General features: G+C 46.1%; 1 protein-coding gene across 1 annotated transcript in view; it reads left to right on the top strand.

Annotated features, from left to right (window-relative positions):
* LOC135516485 (RNA-binding protein with multiple splicing-like) overlaps positions 1–20793 on the top strand; it is a 74894-nt gene that overhangs the window by 37600 nt on the left and 16501 nt on the right. The window contains 4 exon segments of the mRNA XM_064940827.1: positions 3015–3025; positions 3027–3163; positions 10045–10172; positions 14665–14728. Coding sequence (XP_064796899.1) covers positions 3015–3025; positions 3027–3163; positions 10045–10172; positions 14665–14727 — 339 coding nt within the window. The 3' untranslated portion in view covers position 14728.

The following is a 20793-nucleotide window of genomic DNA, read 5'->3' as shown; positions in this document are numbered from 1 at the left end:
GGTCTATAGCTACGTATTCAACTGTAGAATCTAGTTGATGATCCCTGGTCTATAGCTACGTATTCAACTGTAGAATCTAGTTGATGATCCCTGGTCTATAGCTACGTATTCAACTGTAGAATCTAGTTGATGATCCCTGGTCTATAGCTAGCTACGTATTCAACTGTAGAATCTAGTTGATGATCCCTGGTCTATAGCTACGTATTCAACTGTAGAATCTAGTTGATGATCCCTGGTCTATAGCTACGTATTCAACTGTAGAATCTAGTTGATGATCCCTGGTCTATAGCTACGTATTCAACTGTAGAATCTAGTTGATGATCCCTGGTCTATAGCTACGTATTCAACTGTAGAATCTAGTTGATGATCCCTGGTCTATAGCTATGTATTCAACTGTAGAATCTAGTTGATGATCCCTGGTCTATAGCTACGTATTCAACTGTAGAATCTAGTTGATGATCCTGGTCTATAGCTACGTATTCAACTGTAGAATCTAGTTGATGATCCCTGGTCTTTAGCTACGTATTCAACTGTAGAATCTAGTTGATGATCCCTGGTCTATGGCTACGTATTCAACTGTAGAATCTAGTTGATGATCCCTGGTCTATAGCTACGTATTCAACTGTAGAATCTAGTTGATGATCCCTGGTCTATAGCTACGTATTCAACTGTAGAATCTAGTTGATGATCCCTGGTCTATAGCTACGTATTCAACTGTAGAATCTAGTTGATGATCCCTGGTCTATAGCTACGTATTCAACTGTAGAATCTAGTTGATGATCCCTGGTCTATGGCTACGTATTCAACTGTAGAATCTAGTTGATGATCCCTGGTCTATAGCTACGTATTCAACTGTAGCATCTAGTTGATGATTCCTGGTCTATAGCTACGTATTCAACTGTAGAATCTAGTTGATGATCCCTGGTCTATAGCTACGTATTCAACTGTAGAATCTAGTTGATGATCCCTGGTCTATAGCTACGTATTCAACTGTAGAATCTAGTTATGATTGATGATTCCTGTAGAATCTAGTTGATGATCCCTGGTCTATAGCTACGTATTCAACTGTAGAATCTAGTTGATGATCCCTGGTTTATAGCTACGTATTCAATTTTAGAATCTAGTTGATGATCCCTGGTCTATAGCTACGTATTCAACTGTAGAATCTAGTTGATGATCCCTGGTCTATAGCTACGTATTCAACTGTAGAATCTAGTTGATGATCCCTGGTCTATGGCTTCATATGAAACTGTAGTAAAAGAAGAAGAGGTACTCTATATATGTACTCTCTGCCTTCACATCAAAACATATAAACCTGTTGTAGGTGTCGAGAAAACTGATGGGTGAAAATAACAATTTCAAGTCAGAGAATCAACTCTCCTCTGAACCTTTTCATTCTGAGTTCAAATTAAAGCAGTCCTCATTATGCCTGTATAGCTTATTATACCCTCTGTAGCTTCAATTGGCAGAGGCTCAGAGAACGGTGAGCCAAGGCAATCCTAGTTAATTCCTCCCTTCATGAGAACCGCGATCTCTCGCTTCTTTCAGCACGGCTCTCTGCATGCCTGCTGGGACGGACCTAGAATCGACCCTAGGTGCGCACCGCAGAACTCACTCCACGGGCTTCTCTCTTCATTGATCCGATTCGCTGTGTTTTTCTTTCCATCTCCGACACACAAAGAAACTCTCATATCGGTTTTGATGTAAGGGTAGATAGCCACCGGTTAATGCTGTGTTGTACTGTTGATTCACAACCCACAGCAAACAAACAGTGCCTTTGTTTCTGACGAAGAGGACCCCTGTTCATCCTGCATTCCATATTTGTAGCGTCGGTCTCGGGTAGGGTTGGAACATTTTACAGCCCTAGTCTTGGGGCTAAAAGTAATGGAGAAGGAAAAATGTTTTGGTAGAAAAAGGAGGTTTTTTAATAATTGATGACAGAAATCAAAGTAACCTAACCTTGAGTCAGTTACTCGCAATGGCTAAAATGTAGCTCCCCTGACTGTATGTTTTGCAGTGGAATCCTAAAAATTTGTAGGGGCTGTCGAAAGATAGCTTTGAGGTGTGGCGATCGCTGTGTGTTATGGTTGGTGGGGGTTTGAGGTCACAGTATCTGGTCAGAGTTCATGAGGGAAAGTGGCGAGGTCAGTCTCGTGGCTTCCCTCTTCTATGCATTCTGCCGCTGACACAAGTGACATGGTATCCCCACCAAGTGACATGGTATCCCCACCAAGTGACATGGTATCCCCACCAAGTGACATGGTATCCCCACCAAGTGACATGGTATCCCCACCAAGTGACATGGTATCCCCACCAAGTGACATGGTTGCCCCACCAAGTGACATGGTATCCCCACCAAGTGACATGGTATCCCCACCAAGTGACATGGTATCCCCACCAAGTGACATGCTATCCCCACCAAGTGACATGGTATCCCCACCAAGTGACATGGTATCCCCACCAAGTGACATGGTATCCCCACCAAGTGACATGGTATCCCCACCAAGTGACATGGTATCCCCACCAAGTGACATGGTATCCCCACCAAGTTTGGGTCACCATGAACCAAACCTTAATGCTTGTGTCACCACATGCAACAGAATGAGAAGGATGTTCTAATCCAAGTTGAATCCCTCAAGACCACGTTCTTCACAATAGCTCTTAGAATATCTCTTACAATAGCTTTTATAATAGCTCTTACAATGATTCTCACAATATGGTTTCAAATGCCAGGGTTTTATATGTGATTTGGTCAGGATATAATTCGCTCGTTGAACACCACAGACAGTATATAATATTATAGAGGATATCTAAGTTACTGGATGGGTGTAACCAATGTCTCTATATTTTAAAGACAACCTAGATTTATAACTCTGTTCCATCTATCGAATAGGCGGCGTGATTACTTCCCAGAAACTAAGTGTATCTTTATCGTCGTGACAACAAAAGACAAACAAAGCTCTATGTTTTTTATTTTATTTATTGTGTATTTCACCCTCTTCCTTTGAACACAGGGTGTCCGCTTGACCCGGAGATCCCCAGACTCTGCGGCTGGAGTTTGCCAAAGCCAACACCAAGATGGCCAAGAACAAGCTGGTGGGCACTCCCAACCCTCCTCCCTCCCAGCAGAGCCCTGGCCCACAGTTTATCAACAGAGACCCATGTGAGTGTTCCTGTCTGTCTGTCAGACCAAGCTGCGGGGCCCTGCACCACTGTTAAGTGGTAATCCCTTTACTTGGGGTGAAAATAGTAGGCCTTAACTGTAGCTATATTATAAACAGAGTGTTATAATTGTACACACAGTGTTGATGTATGGGAGCTATGTACAACCTAGATTGGAGCCATGTTGGAGTTAGGGCTTAGGATCTCAAACTAAACAGCTGTAGAAACGTGTGTAGGTTTTCATTTATCAGTTATAAGACACCCTTGGTCAATGTTTATTCTTTTACGTTTAGAGAGTTGTCCAGTATGGAATGTTACGAAATGACAGTCTTAAAGTTTGTCTCTGGTCAATCAGTATGGTTTTAAATGAGGTTAATCAAGGACTAATATTCGTTCTCAAGCTCTCTCAAACACATTCCCCTTGTTAAATGAATGTTTAATAAACATTCTCTGTGTGCAGTACTAGCCTCGGTCATAATCCTACGCACCTAACCCCTTGACTCTTGAGATTGTGTGGAATTCGCTGATGTAGCTCTGTACTGTTTTACGTTGAGTTAAATATTTTGTCAAGCGTTAAGTTGAACATAGGCCATCTGTGGATTGCGTGGCTGTAGCTAGATTCTTACTTATTGACCAAAACATGTTCTTATCTGAAATCTTTGTGCCGGAGGAGAGAGGGAGTTCACTTGTTGGGTCCTTGTGGAATAGGGAAGGAAACGATGAATGAAGATTACGGCGTTGTCAACCGATCTCCAAAACAGAAATCAATGGCGGACATTTTCTGATAAGGAGTTACACTATCGGTCAAAAGTTGAAGAACACAATGTAGAAAAGAGTAAAAAATTAAGAAAAACTCTTGAATGAGTAGGTGTTCTAAAACTTTTAACCTGTAGTGTATATCTGCCAGTTGATCTGAGAATACACTGAAATGGACAGTTTTTCAAGGCACCTGGAACATGGAAGCCATTGTTATTGTTGTTGATATAGGTACAGCTATTGGTATTCTGTAGATCTATATGATGCTGTCTGGACATGATCTCCCTTTCAAAAGAGGAAGCGGCAGGTAGCCTAGCAGTTAGAGCGCCAGTAACCGAAAGGTTGCAAGATCGAGTCCGTGAGCTGCCAAGGGGAAAACATTTTTTTTCTGCCCCTGAACAGGCAGTTAACCCACTGTTCTTAGGCCGTCATTGTAAATAAGAATTTGTTCTTAACTGACTTGCCTAGCTAAATAAAGGTAAAATAAAAAAATAAAAAATAAAAAAATATATATATATCAACTGTCCCATTAATGACTAGGGTAGATTTTTTTTCTTTTAATCTGAAAGATTTTTAGTAGTGTAAATATCCACCCGCCCTCAACCTGTAGCCTTTTCACTCTGCTCACCTTTAAACAATCTCACCCTGTATCTTTCTTCATCTGTCCCTCTTCTGTCATGTCTTGTTATGTCTGTTCCTGTCCTTTCTCTTCACTCTGTCTCTCTCTGCTGGTCTTTTTAGGTTACCTTCTCTGTCTCTCATTCTTCAGCTGTTCTACATCATCCCCTAACTAGCTCATTCACTCTTTCCCACCTGTTCTCTCTTCCCTCTGATTAGGTCTCTATTTCTCTCTCTGTTCCTGCTACTTTCAGGTCTGATTCTTGTTTGTGTTTTTGATGCCAGAAGCAAGCTGTCGTCTCGTTTGCTTCCACCTTGTCCTATCCTGTCGGAGTCTGCCTGGCAGGTGCATCCTGCACTATACTAACGTTCTTTTGTTCCATTGACAACGTTGGAAGAGGATTTATGCCATTCCTGTTTTTCATTAAAGAACTCTGTTTTCTGTTAAAACCGCTTTTGGGTCTTCACTCAAGTACATAACAGAAGAATCAGACCAAGAATGGACCCAGCGGCTCCGGACCCTTTTCACTCCGCCGTCGAGATCCAGGGAGCGATGCTAGGCAGACACGAGGAGGAATTGTCTGCTGCTCGACATGCCGTTGAGACCCTGGCCGTCCAAGTCTCCGACCTCACAAGACAGGTTCACCAACTCCACCTCGATCCACCGCCCACTTCCAGGGTTTCCGAGTCTCCGGAGCCCAGGATCAACAACCCGCCCTGTTACTCTGGGAGCCCACTGAGTGCCGCTCATTCCTCACTCAGTGTGATGTGGTGTTCTCTCTCCAGCCCAACACTTACTCCAGGAGCGCAGCCCGCATCGCCTACGTCATTTCTCTCCTTACCGGACGGGCGCGTGAGTGGGGCACGGCAATCTGGGAGGCGAGGGCTGAGTGTATTAACCAGTATCAGGACTTTAAGGAGGAGATGATACGGGTTTTTGACCGTTCTGTTTTTGGGGAGGAGGCTTCCAGGGCCCTGTCTTCCCTATGTCAGGGGAATCGATCCATAACGGATTATTCTATTGAGTTTCGCACTCGCGCTGCTCTAGTGACTGGAACGAGCCGGCTTTGCTCGCTCGTTTTCTGGAGGGTCTCCTCGTCGAGGTTAAGGATGAGATCCTCTCCCGGGAGGTTCCTTCCAGTCTGACTCCTTAATAGCTCTCGCTATTCGCATAGAGCGACGGTTTGATCTTCGTCGCCGAGCTCGTGGAAAGGAGCTCGCGTTCTCCGTTGCTCCCCTCTCCACATCACTGCCACCTGCCGCATCACTGCCACCCTCCTCCGCCGGCTCGGATGCTGAGCCTATGCAGCTGGGGGGTATCCGCATCTCGGCCAAGGAGAAGGAACGGAGAATCACCAATCGCCTCTGTCTCTACTGCGGCTCCGCTGGTCATTTTGTCACCTCATGTCCAGTAAAAGCCAGAGCTCATCAGTAAGAGGAGGGCTACTGGTGAGCGCAACTACTCAGGCCTCTCCTTCTGGATCACGCACTACCTTTCCGGTCCATCTCCGCTGGCCCGGTTCATCTGCTTCCTGCAGTGCCTTGATAGACTCTGGGGCGGAGGGCTGTTTTATGGACGAGACCTGGGCTCGGGAACATGACATTCCTCTCAGACAGTTAGGGGAGCCCACGGCCTTGTTCGCTTTAGATGGTAGTTCTCTCCCCAAGATTCAGCGTGAGACGCTGCCTTTAACCCTCACTGTCTCTGGTAATCATAGCGAAACCATTTCTTTTTTAATTTTTCGTTCACCTTTACACCTGTTGTTTTGGGTCATCCCTGGCTAGTGCGCCATAACCCTTCTATTAATTGGTCTAGTAATACTATCCTATCCTGGAATGTTTCTTGTCATGTGACCTGTTTAATGTCTGCTATCCCTCCTGTTTCCTCTGTCTCTTCTTCACAGGAGGAGCCTGGCGATTTGACAGGGGTGCCGGAGGAGTATCACGATCTGCGCACGGTGTTCAGTCGTTCCAAGGCCACTTCTCTCCCTCCACACCGGTCGTATGACTGTAGTATTGATCTCCTTCCGGGAACTACTCCCCCGGGGTAGATTATACTCTCTGTCGGCTCCCGAACGTAAGGCTCTCGAGGATTATTTGTCGGTTTCGCTCGACGCCGGTACCATAGTCTCCTCCTCCTCTCCCGCCGGAGCGGGGTTTTTTTTTGTTCAGAAGAAGGACGGGTCCCTGCGCCCATGCGTGGATTATCGAGGGCTGAATGACATAACAGTTAAGAATCGTTATCCGCTTCCTCTTATGTCTTCAGCCTTCGAGATCCTGCAGGGAGCCAGGTTTTTCACCAAATTGGACCTTCGTAACGCCTACCATCTCGTGCGCATCAGGGAGGGGGACGAGTGGAAGACGGCGTTTAACACTCCGTTAGGGCACTTTGAATACCGGGTTCTTCCTTTCGGCCTCGTTAACGCTCCAGCTGTCTTTCAGGCACTAGTTAACGACGTCCTGAGAGACATGCTGAACATTTTTGTTTTCGTTTACATGGACGATATCCTGATTTTTTCACCGTCTCTCTCGATTCATGTTCAGCACGTGCGACGCGTCCTCCAGCGCCTTTTGGAGAACTGTCTTTATGTGAAGGCTGAGAAGTGCACTTTTCATGCCGCCTCTGTCCCTTTTCTCGGTTCCGTTATTTCCGCTGAGGGCATTAAGATGGATCCCGCTAAGGTCCAGGCTGTCATTGATTGGCCCGTTCCTAAGTCACGCGTCGAGCTGCAGCGCTTTCTGGGCTTCGCTAATTTCTATCGTCGTTTCATCCGTAATTTCGGTCAGGTGGCAGCTCCCCTCACAGCCCTTACTTCTGTTAAGACGTGCTTTAAGTGGTCCGTTTCCGCCCAGGGAGCTTTTGATCTTCTTAAGAATCGTTTTACATCCGCACCTATTCTTGTTACACCTGACATCTCTAGTCAGTTTGTTGTTGAGGTTGACGCGTCAGAGGTGGGCGTGGGAGCCATTCTTTCTCAGCGCTCTCTCTCTGACGGCAAGGTCCATCCTTGCGCGTTTTTCTCTCATCGCTTATCGCCGTCAGAACGTAACTATGATGTTGGTAATCGCGAACTGCTCGCCATCCGCTTAGCCCTAGGCGAATGGCGACAGTGGTTGGAGGGGGCGACTTCCGTTCCTTTGTCGTTTGGACTGACCATAGGAACCTTGAGTACATCCGTTCAGCCAAACGACTTAATGCGCGTCAGGCTCGTTGGGCTCTGTTTTTCGCTCGTTTCGAGTTTGTTATTTCTTATCGTCCGGGCTCAAAAACACCAAGCCTGATGCTTTATCTCGTCTCTTCAGTTCTTCTGAGGTCTCCACCGACCCCGAGGGGATTCTCCCTGAGGGGCGTGTTGTCGGGTTGACTGTCTGGGGAATTGAGAGGCAGGTAAAGCAAGCACTCGCTCACACTCCGTCGCCGCGAGCTTGTCCTAGGAACCTTCTGTTCGTTCCCGTTCCTACTCGTCCGGCCGTTCTTCAGTGGGCCCACTCTGCCAAGTTAGCCGGCCACCCCGGCGTTCGGGGTACGCCGCTTCCATTCGCCAGCGTTTCTGGTGGCCCACTCGGGAACGTGACGCGCGTCGATTTGTCGCCGCTTGTTCGGTCTGCGCGCAGACTAAATCTGGGAACTCTCCTCCTGCCGGCCGTCTCAGACCGCTTCCCATTCCCTCTCGACCGTGGTCTCACATCGCTTTAGATTTTATCACCGGACTGCCTTCATCAGCGGGGAAGACAGTTATTCTTACGGTTGTCGATAGATTCTCTAAGGCGGCTCATTTCATTCCTCTCGATAAGCTCCCTTCTGCTAAGGAGACGGCTCAGATCATTATCGAGAATGTTTTCCGAATTCATGGCCTTCCGTCTGACGTCGTTTCCGACAGAGGCCCGCAGTTCACGTCTCAATTTTGGAGGGAGTTTTGCCGTTTGATTGGGGCTTCCGTCAGTCTCTCGTCCGGCTTTCATCCCCAGTCTAACGGCAAGCCGAACGGGCCAATCAGACTGTTGGTCGCATTTTACGCAGTCTTTCTTTTCGTAACCCTGCGTCTTGGTCAGAACAGCTCCCCTGGGCAGAGTACGCCCACAACTCGCTTCCTCGTCTGCTACCGGTCTATCTCCTTTTCAGAGTAGCCTCGGGTACCAGCCTCCGCTGTTCTCATCTCAGCTCGCCGAGTCCTGCGTCCCTCCGCTCAGGCTTTTGTCCAGCGTTGCGAGCGCACCTGGAAGGGGGTCAGGTCGGCACTTTGCCGTAATAGGGCAGACTGTGAGGGCCGCTAATAAGCGTAGGACCAAGAGTCCTAGATATTGTTGCGGTCAGAGAGTATGGCTCTCCACTCAGAACCTTCCCCTTAAGACAGCTTCTCGCAAGTTGGCCCCGCGGTTCATTGGTCCGTTCCGTATTTCTCAGGTCATTAATCCTGTCGCAGTGCGACTTCTTCTCCCGCGCTATCTTCGTCGCGTTCACCCGGTCTTCCATGTCTCCTGTGTTAAGCCCGTTCTTCGCGCCCGCTCGTCCCTCCCCCCATCCTTGTCGAGGGCGCACCCATCTACAGGGTTCGTAAGATTTTGGACATGCGCCCTCGGGGCCGTGGTCATCAGTACCTAGTGGATTGGGAGGGGTACGGTCCTGAGGAGAGGAGTTGGGTTCCCTCTCGGGACGTGCTGGACCGTTCGCTGATCGATGATTTCCTCCGTTGCCGCCAGGTTTCCTCCTCGAGTGCGCCAGGAGGCGCTCGGTGAGTGGGGGGTACTGTCATGTCTTGTTATGTCTGTTCCTGTCCTTTCTCTTCACTCTGTCTCTCTCTGCTGGTCTTTTTAGGTTACCTTCTCTGTCTCTCATTCTTCAGCTGTTCTACATCTCCCCTAACTAGCTCATTCACTCTTTCCCACCTGTTCTCTCTTCCCCTCTGATTAGGTCTCTATTTTCTCTCTGTTCCTGCTACTTTCAGGGTCTGATTCTTGTTTGTGTTTTTGATGCCAGAAGCAAGCTGTCGTCTCGTTTGCTTCCACCTTGTCCTATCCTGTCGGAGTCTGCCTGGCAGGTGCATCCTGCACTATACTAACGTTCTTTTTGTTCCATTGACAACGTTGGAAGAGGATTTATGCCATTCCTGTTTTTCATTAAAGAACTCTGTTTTCTGTTAAAACCGCTTTTGGGTCTTCACTCAAGTACATAACATCTTCTCCCTTTTACCTCTATTTCAAGTCACGTTCGCTTTGTAATACCTCACTCACTGCATCACAGTAGTCTAAAGTTCCTTCTTCGCCTCATCTCCTCTCTTCCAACCACATTGGTCTAAATATAGAGGATACGCGAAAGCAATATGGAGGAATTTCACAGGGAGACTCCCTTACACCCATCCAGGTCTTTCAGATCAATGCTTCGAAAAGAGAGGAGACCACTTATGACGTGTGTAACTACATGTCACACATCCCTCCACCCTGTCTGTTCCCCCTCATCCACTCCCTCTGTCACTCCTCACTTTTCTCCTCCTTTTCTTGTCTCCACAGATGAGCTCACAGTACCCGCTCTGTACCCTGGCGGCCCAGACATGTGGGCGTCATACCCACTGTACCCTGCGGAGCTGTCGCAAGCCCTCCCTCCTGCTTTCACCTACCCCTCCTCACTTCACACTCAGGTAAAACGAACACCTGAGCCCACACCTACCTAACCTACCACACCTATCTGCCTACCTCCCTACCTTTATTTATCCCGTATTTTACCGGGTCAGTTGACTGAGAACACATTCTCATTTACAGCAATGACCTGGGGAATAGTTACAGGGGAGAGGAGGGAGGATGAATGAGCCAATTGGAAGCTGGGGATGATTAGGGAGCCATGATGGTATGAGGGCCAGATTGTGAATTCAGCCAGGACACTGGGGTTTACATGCCTACTCTTACCATAAGTGCCATGGGATCTTTAGTGACCAACAGAGAGTCAGGACACCCGTTTAACAATCCCATATGTAAGATGGCACCCTACACATGGCAATGTCCCCAATCACTGCCCTGGGGCATTGGGATAAAAAACATTTCCCCTAAAGAAAGAGTTCCACCTACCGGCCCTCCAGCAGCATCTAGTCTTCCATCTAGGGACCAACCAGAACCAACCCTGCTTTGCTTCATAGGCAAGCCTGCAGTGGAATGCTGCTACACACACAACTACCTACCTACAGCCATAACTACCTACCAACCTACCTACCTAGCTAACTACCAAACTACCACCTACCTACAGTTGAAGTCGGAAGATTACATACACTTAGATTGGAGTCATAAAAACTAGTTTTTAAACCACTCCACAAATTTCTTGTTAACAAACTATAGTTTTGGCAAGTCGGTTAGGACATCTACTGTGTGCATGACACAAGTAATTATTCCAACAATTGTTTACAGGCAGATTATTTCACTTGTAATTCACTGTATCAGAATTCCTGTGGATCAGAAGTTCACACACACTAAGTTGACTGTGCCTTTAAACAGCTTGGAAAATTCCAGACAATGATGTTATTGCTTTAGATACTTCTGATAGGCTAATTAACATATTTTGAGTCAATTGGAGGTGTACCTGTGGATGTATTTCAAGGCCTACCTTCAAATTCAGTGACTCTTTGCTTGACATCATGGAAAAATATTGTAGACCTCCACAAGTCTGGTTCATCCTTGGGAGCAATTTCCAAGCGCCTGAACGTACCACATTCATCTGTACAAACAATAGTACGTAAGTATAAACACCATGGGACCACGCAGCCGTCAAACCGCTCAGGAAGGAGACGCGTTCTGTCTCCTAGAGATGAATGTACTTTGGTGCGAAAAGTGTAAATCAATCCCAGAACAACAGCAAGGGCCCTTGTGAAGATCTATAAGTATCTATATCCACAGTAAAATGAGTCCTATATCGACATAACCTGAAAGGCCACTCAGCAAGGAAGAAGCCACTGCTCCAAAACTGCCATAAAAAAGCCAGACTACGGTTTGCAACTGCGAATGGGGACAAAGATAGCGCTTTTTGGAGAAATGTCCTCTGGTCTGATGAACAAAAATACAACTGTTTGGCAATAATGACCATCGTTATGTTTGGAGGAAAAGTGGGGAGGCTTGCAAACCAAAGAACACCATCCCAACCGTGAAGCACGGGGGTGGCAGCATCATGTTGTGTTGGTGCGTTGCTGCAGGATGGACTGGTGCACTTCACAAAAGAGATGGCATCATGAGATAGTACAATTACGTGGATATATTGAAGCTACATCTCAAAACATTACTCAGGAAGTTACACCTCAGCAATCACTGCCTCATTGCCTGCATCCACTATGGGTCTGCGGTCAAACGCTCCATAAAACAGTTCTGCGAGCAGGCCTTTCTAATCAACCTGGCCCGGGTACCCTGGAAGGATATTGACCTCATCCCGTCAGTCGTGGATGCCTGGTCGTTCTTTAAAAGTAATTTCCTCACCATCTTAAATAAGCATGCCCCTTAAAAAAAATGTAGAACTAAGAACAGATATAGCCCTTGGTTCACTCCAGACCGTACTGCCCTTGACCAGCACAAAAACATCCTGTGGCGGACTGCAATAGCATCGAATAGTCCCCGTTATATGCAACTGTTCAGGGAAGTCGGGAACCAATACACACAGTCAGTCAGGCAAGCAAAGGCTAGCTTTTTCAAAAGAAATTTGCATCCTGTAGCTCTAACTCCAAAAAGTTTTGGGACACTGTAAAGTCCATGGAGAACAAGAGCACCTCCTCCCAGCTGCCCACTGCACTGATGCCTAGGTTACACGGTCACCACCGATAAATCCATGATAATCAACGATTTCAATAAGCATTTCTCTACAGCTGGCCATGCTTTCCTCCTGGCTACCCCGAACCCCGGCCAACAGCTCCGCACCCTCCGCAGCTACTTGCCCGAGCCTCCCCAGCTTCTCCTTCACCCAAATTCAGATAGCATATGTTCTGAAAGAGCTGCAAAACCTGGACCCGTACAAATCAGCTGGGCTAGACAATCTGGACCCTCTCTTTCAAAAATTATCTGCCGCCATTGTTGCAACCCCTATTACCAGTATGTTCAACCTCTCTTTCGTATTGTCCGAGATCCCTAAAGATTGGAAAGCTGCCACGGTCATCCCCCTCTTCAAAGGGATGACACTCTAGACCCAAATTGTTACAGACCTATATCCATCCTGCCCTGCCTTACTAAAGTCTTCGAAAGCCATGTTAATAAACAGATTACTTACCATTTCAAATCCCACCATACCTTCTCCGCTGTACAATCCGGTTTTCCTATCTGGTCATGAGTGCACCTCAGCCACGCTCAAGGTACTAAGCGATATCATAACCGCCATCGATAAAAGATTGTACTGTGCAGCCATCTTCATCGACCTGGCCAAGGCTTTCGACTCTGTCAATCACTGTATTCTTATCGGCAGACTCAACAGCCTTGGTTTCTCAAATGACTGCCTCGCCGGGTTCACCATCTACTTCGCAGACAGATTTCAATGTGTGAAATCAGAGGGCCTGTTGTCCGGACCTCTGGCTGTCTCTATGGGGGTACCACAGGGTTCAATTCTCGGGCCGACTTTTCTCTGTATATATCAACGATGTCACTCTTGCTGCGGGTGATTCCCTGATCCACCTCTACGCAGACACCACCATTCTGTATACATCTGGCCCTTCTTTGGACACTGTGTTAACTAACCTCCAAACGAGCTTCAATGCCATACAACATTCAATGCCATACAACACGTTTAAGAGCAGCCTTCAACTGCTCTTAGACGCTAGTAAAACCAAATGCATGCTTTCAACCGTTCGCTGCCCGCACCCACCCGACTAGCATCACTACTCTGGACGGTTCTGACCCAGAATACATGGACAACTACAAATACCTAGGTGTCTGGCTAGACTGTAAACTCTCCTTCCAGACTCATATCAAACATCTCCCATCCAAAATCAAATCTGGAATCGGCTTCCTATTCCGTTTTGTTACCACAGCCCCTTATACGACCTGTATGCTCTAGTCGGCTGGCCCTCGCTACATACTCGGCGCCAGACCTGCTGTCTCCAGGGCATCTACAAGTCTTTGCGAGGTAAAGCTCTGCCTTATCTCAGCTCACTGGTCACAGTAACAACGCCTACACGTAGCATGGGCTCCAGCAGGTATATCTCACTGGTCATCACCAAAGCCAATACCTCCTTTGTCCGCCTTTCCTTCCAGTTCTCTGCTGCCATTGACTGGAACGAATTGTAAACATCGCTTAAGCTGGAGACGTATTTTTCCCTCACTAACTTTAAACATCAGCTATCTGAGCAGCTAACCGATCGCTGCAGCTGTACATAGCCCATCTGTAAATAGCCCATCCAATCTACCTACCTCATCCTAATATTGTTTTTTGTTTTTTTACTTTCCTGCTCTTTTGCACACCAGTGTCACTACTGGCACATCATCATCTGCTCATCAAGCACCCCAGTGTTAATCTGCTAAATTGTAATTACTTTGCTACCATGGCCTATTCATTGCCTTACCTCCTCACTCCATTTGCACACACTGTATATAGACTTTCTCTTTTTTTTCTATTGTGTTTTTCACTACACTAGTTTATTCCGTGTGTTGTTGTTTGAGTCGCACTGCTTTGCTTTATCTTGGCCAGGTCGCAGATGTAAATGAAAACTTGTTCTCAACTAAGCTTAACCGCTTTTAAATAAAGGTGAAATAAAATAAATAAAACACACACACATACAGAACATACACTCACTCGCAAAATAGGCCTCTGTGTTATATCACTAAGGGGCGAGAAGTGCATGTATTCATTCGGCTCTGAATCGGGTGATTCTGAATGAGTCGATTCTGGTTTCAAATTAGTTGACTCATGATCTGAATCTCAGCAGGTTGACACTGGTTAACTGATTCGGTTCTTATGACCTGAAGTATGGATTCTGAGTCAACTCTGTTAAAATGTATTTTAGAAGATTGACTGAATATCTTGTGTAAGGAATTTTAAGGGAATTGACTTGAAAAGGAGTGAGTCGACTCTTTTAAAATGAATCTTAGGGTTTTTAACTGAATGTCTGGTGTTCTGAATATGAGCGAGTGGACTCCTTTGAAGTGAATCATGTTGCTGGTGTGCCTTTTGTTCAGATTCGCTGGCTCCCTCCTGCAGATGGAACTCCCCAGGGATGGAAGTCCAGGCAGTTCTGTTGAGGTATGTGTAACTTGACACACACACACACACACACACACACACACACACACACACACACACACACACACACACACACACACACACACACACACACACACACACACACACACACACACACACAGACGTGCATACACACCTACACACACACATATACAGACGTGCGTACACACACACACACACACACACACACACACACACATACACACACACACACAGATGTGCATACGCATACATTACATTACACGCTAGTGTTGTAGTACTCCAGACTGGTCTCGGTCTCAAGTCCGGTCTCCACACCAAATTTTGAGTGTCTTCGTCTTGTCTCTGTTCCGTATACTCGGTCTCGGACAGTGTGGACTCATAATTCCTACCTGAGACCAGCAGAGCATAACACTCATAATTATCAGTTTACAATCAGTCATGCCGGTGTTTGGATGAGGAGGAATGCTGCCTATGACTTCAAGAACACCATCCCCAGCGTCAAACATGGAGGTGGAAAAATTAAAACCGATTCGCCAGGCCAAATGTATACACTCCTTTCTTGATACATTAATAACTGAACAGTTTTTTAAAAACTTTTTTATACATTGTAGAATAATAGTGAAGACATCAAAACTATGAAATAATATATATGGAATCATGTAGTAGCCAAAAAAGTGTTAAACGAATCTAAATATATTTGAGATTTGAGATTCTTCAAATAGCCACCCCTTGCCTTGATGATAGCTTTGTACACTCTTGGCATTCTCTCAACCAGCTTCACCTGGAATGCTTTTTCAACAGTCTTAAAGGAGTTTCCACAAATGCCAAGCCCTTGTTGACTGCTTTTCCTTCACTCTGCGGTCCGACTTATTTCAAGCCATCTCAACCAGCTTCATGAGGTAGTTACCTGGAATGCATTTCAATCAACATGTGTGCCTTCTTAAAAGTTAATTTGTGGAACTTCTTTCCTTCTTAATGCATTTGAGCTAATCAGTTGTGTTGTGACAGGGTAGGGGGGTATATAGAAGATAGCCTTATTTGGTAAAATACCAAATCCATCTTATCATGGAAAGAACAGCTCAAATAAGCAAAGAGAAATGACAGTCCATCATTACTTGAAGACATGAAGGTCAGTCATCATGAAAAATGTCAAAAACTTTGAATGTTTCTTCATGTGCAGTCGCAAAAACCATCAAGCGATATGATGAAACTGGCTCTTATGAGGACCGCCACAGGATTGGAAGACCCAGAGTTACCTCTGTTGCAGAGGATAAGTTCATAAGAGTTGCCAGCCTCAGAAATTGCAGCCCAAGAATTCAAGGCACACTTACCAGCATGTCTACCACAGCATTCTGCGATACGCTATCCCATCTGGTTTGGGCTTAGTGGGACTATCATTTGTTTTTCAATAGGATAATGACCCAACACACCTCCAGGCTGTGTAAGGGCTATTTGACCAAGAAGGAGAGTGATGGAGTGCTGCATCAGATTACCTGGCCTCCACAATCACTCGACCTCAACCCAATTGAGATGGTTTGGCATAAGTCGGGCCGCAGAGTGAAGGAAAAGCAGCCAACAAGTGGTCAGCAGTTGTGGGAACTCCTCCAATACTGTTGGTTGAGAGAATGCCAAGAGTGTGCAAAGCTGTCATCAAGGCAAACGGTGGCTAAATGAAGAATCTCAAATATAAAATCTATTTTGATTTGTTTAACACTTGATTCCATAAGTGTTATTTTATCATTTTGATGTCTTCACTATTATTCTACAACTATTGGTTAGAGCCTGTAAGTAAGAATTTCACTGTTGTATTCGGCGCACGTGACAAATAAACTTTGATTTGTAAAAAAAAAATTGTAAAAATAAAGAAAAACCTTTAAATGAGTAGGTGTTCTTAAAACACCTGAAGTTTTGACCTGAAGTGTAGGTCTTCAAAGTAGTATAGTGGATGTGTATGACTTATCAATTATGTAGTGCAACAGAGAAATCGTGTACAAATTAGCCTACACAATCGCAAAGCAGGTGAAATATGTTCATATGCACGTCATACACATTGCCTAGTTTTTTTTAATTTGACCTTTATTTTACTAGGCAAGTCAGTTAAGAACAATTTCTTATTTTCAATGACGGCCTAGGAACAGTGGGTTAATTGCCTGTTCAGGGGCAGAACGAAAGATTTGTACCTTGTCAGCTCGGGGATTTGATCTTGCAACCTTCTGTTACTTGTCCAATGCTCTAACCACTAGGCTACCCTGCCACCCACCCTGCTGGCATGGAGCAGCTCACAAAATAATGACATCGGTAGCCAGTAGGGTAGGAAATATGTTTCAGTTTATGATATCGACCAGTAAACGCTAACTAAGGCAACAATGGCTATGCAAAACAAGTATTGAAAAGGTTTGGTCCAAAGTCAGTTAGTTAGTTAGTTAGTAGGCTATTTGTGATGCGCAATTCAGTCATCATGCACTGTTTGCATCAGGGGCGTAGGCATGAGTGGGCCGAGGTGGACCCATGCCCACCCACTATAAATCTGAAAATATATATACGAAAACGTAGGATTTTTCCACACATTCTTCCTTCACTGGGCGGGGTGTTTGGGAACTTTTTGGCAAAATTAGGGTATACCCACTTCTCCAGGGACCACTGCATAGGACCGATGGAAACACAGCCGTCACACAGAGCATGATGTTAAACGATAAGCAGTCCACTCACTTTGGCATAATAAGCCCAGTCGGTCTCAAACATAAGAAAACAAAACACACAACCATTACGCTAATCATTTCCCAATCGAAATTGACCATATTGAAACTATTACTTCCCGTTGCAAAAAAACATTTCATGTTAAGCACACAAAGTAACCGGTGACCTGAAGTTTAAATGCACCAATGTTTCACACAAGTTATTTTTCAAAGAGATGGCTAACAACAACAACAAGCTTGCTGCAATAAAAAGAACACAGTTCCATTCACCAGATGATAATCATTTGAAACTTAACTTCTTGTTGAAAGTTATTCTTGAACAGGGAGAAGCGAACAAATTAGCAACAACATCCTCTTTGATAACATGTGCTGCAGATGCTGCAAACTAGCCAACAACAAAAGATAACTTCTGGTCGCTATTGTGTAGTGATCTGTTGGCCTTTGAGAAGGTAGAAGTTTCCATGATTTTTTTGTAAAAATGGTCCCACCCATTACAAGTCAAAATGTGATTGGTTGATTCCACTGTCACTCCAAAATGCTGCCATAAAACAGTTGAATGGCAGATGCCTTCAATCTAGCTTCTGATGGCCTAGCCAATGGCTGACTTAGCTAGCTTGATTCATCTCCCCAGAGACCACCAAAGAAAAATCCTGATTGGATCTTTTTTTTCTCTCTCTTCAGTGTTAATCCATTAATTTCTAACAAAACCTGAATATATTAAATCAGAGCATCATTGAAAAGAATAATATAATTATAATTACAATTATTATTTTAAAAATCTTTAGCCTTTCTCTGAAGGCTTAGAAGGCCCTCATTGTTCTCCACTGTGTTTGGGTTACTAATAATGTATAGAGTGTCTCTATTTGCCTCGGTCTCACCCCCTGTCTGGTCTTGTTCTTGACTCTGTCTCACCCCCTGTCTGGTCTTGTTCTTGACTCTGTCTCGCCCCCTGTCTGGTCTTGTTCTTGACTCTGTCTCACCCCCTGTCTGGTCTTGTTCTTGACTCTGTCTCGCCCCTGTCTGGTCTTGTTCTTGACTCGGTCTCGCCCCCTGTCTGGTCTTGTTCTTTACTCAGTCTCACCCCCTGTCTCATCTTGTTCTTGACTCTGTCTCGCCCCCTGTCTGGTCTTGTTCTTGACTCTGTCTCGCCCCCTGTCTGATCTTGTTCTTGACTCGGTCTCGCCCCCTGTCTGGTCTTGTTCTTGACTCTGTCTCGCCCCCTGTCTCATCTTGTTCTTGACTCTGTCTCGCCCCCTGTCTGGTCTTGTTCTTGACTCTGTCTCACCCCCTGTCTCATCTTGTTCTTGACTCTGTCTCGCCCCTGTCTGGTCTTGTTCTTGACTCGGTCTCGCCCCCTGTCTGGTCTTGTTCTTTACTCAGTCTCACCCCCTGTCTCATCTTGTTCTTTACTCAGTCTCACCCCCTGTCTCATCTTGTTCTTGACTCGGTCTCGCCCCCTGTCTGGTCTTGTTCTTGACTCTGTCTCGCCCCCTGTCTCATCTTGTTCTTGACTCGGTCTCGCCCCCTGTCTGGTCTTGTTCTTTACTCAGTCTCACCCCCTGTCTCATCTTGTTCTTGACTCTGTCTCGCCCCCTGTCTGGTCTTGTTCTTTACTCAGTCTCACCCCCTGTCTCATCTTGTTCTTGACTCTGTCTCGCCCCCTGTCTGGTCTTGTTCTTGACTCTGTCTCGCCCCCTGTCTGGTCTTGTTCTTGACTCGGTCTCGCCCCCTGTCTGGTCTTGTTCTTGACTCTGTCTCGCCCCCTGTCTCATCTTGTTCTTGACTCTGTCTCGCCCCCTGTCTGGTCTTGTTCTTGACTCTGTCTCACCCCCTGTCTCATCTTGTTCTTGACTCTGTCTCGCCCCTGTCTGGTCTTGTTCTTGACTCGGTCTCGCCCCCTGTCTGGTCTTGTTCTTTACTCAGTCTCACCCCCTGTCTCATCTTGTTCTTTACTCAGTCTCACCCCCTGTCTCATCTTGTTCTTGACTCGGTCTCGCCCCCTGTCTGGTCTTGTTCTTGACTCTGTCTCGCCCCCTGTCTCATCTTGTTCTTGACTCGGTCTCGCCCCCTGTCTGGTCTTGTTCTTGACTCTGTCTCGCCCCTGTCTGGTCTTGTTCTTGACTCTGTCTCGCCCCTGTCTGGTCTAGTTCTTTACTCAGTCTCACTCCCTGTCTGGTCTTGTTCTTGACACTGTCTCGCCCCCTGTCTCATCTTGTTCTTGACTCTGTCCCGCCCCCTGTCTGGTCTTGTTCTTGACTCGGTCTCGCCCCCTGTCTCGTCTTGTTCTTTACTCAGTCTCGCCCCCTGTCTCATCTTGTTCTTGACTCGGTCTCGCCCCTGTCTCATCTTGTTCTTGACTCGGTCTCTCCCCCTGTCTGGTCTTGTTCTTGACTCTGTCTCACCCCCTGTCTGGTCTTGTTCTTGACTCAGTCTCGCCCCCTGTCTGGTCTTGTTCTTGACTCAGTCTCGCCCCCTGTCTGGTCTTGTTCTTGACTCGGTCTCGCCCCCTGTCTGGTCTTGTTCTTTACTCAGTCTCGCCCCCTGTCTCATCTTGTTCTTGACTCGGTCTCGCCCCCTGTCTGGTCTTGTTCTTGACTCTGTCTCACCCCCTGTCTGGTCTTGTTCTTGACTCGGTCTCGCCCCCTGTCTGGTCTTGTTCTTGACTCTGTCTCGCCCCTGTCTCATCTTGTTCTTGACTCGGTCTCGCCCCCTGTCTGGTCTTGTTCTTGACTCTGTCTCGCCCCCTGTCTGGTCTTGTTCTTGACTCGGTCTCGTCCCTGTCTGGCCTTGTTCTTGAATCGGACTTGATTTGCTCCTGTCTTGGTCGTGAATTGGTCTCGCTTTAGGTGGTCTTGAACACAACACTGGTACACACACGCACACACACACACACACACATTTATAATTATTATGGTCTGGTCTCATGACGTATGGGTATTGTAATTGAAAATGCTTCAGAAAATGCTAGGACACAACATACTGTACACATTCATAGGAATAACACACACAGTCAACTTTCACGGGGTAGGTAGTATTTAGTAGTATGTAAGTAGTAAGTTGTATGACATGTCTCATTGGAACTAAGGCTCATGAACAACAATGTATTTAGCCTATACAACCTGTAAACAACCTGACCATGACAACATAAAATACCTCGTAATGTCCTCTTTGCACCCAGATTCACCCGATGGGCACTCACTTCCTGGTAGAAGGCACTAAAATATATTTTCATTTATTTTTTTCCACCCAGGTCATAGCCCAGTAAGCCAGTCTCTCAATTGATGTCATGCATTTTTTTCTTAGATATGCAACATCAAAGGCAATGATTCAAACAGAATGAAGAATCATCTCTGGGGGCTATGTGTTAAAGGTCCAAAGCAGTATCTA

Source organism: Oncorhynchus masou, chromosome 27, assembly GCF_036934945.1.
Source record: "Oncorhynchus masou masou isolate Uvic2021 chromosome 27, UVic_Omas_1.1, whole genome shotgun sequence".
In the NCBI taxonomy this organism is placed as follows: Eukaryota; Metazoa; Chordata; class Actinopteri; order Salmoniformes; family Salmonidae; genus Oncorhynchus; species Oncorhynchus masou.
Note: the sequence above shows the minus strand (reverse complement) of the source record. Positions and strands in the feature narration are given on the sequence as shown.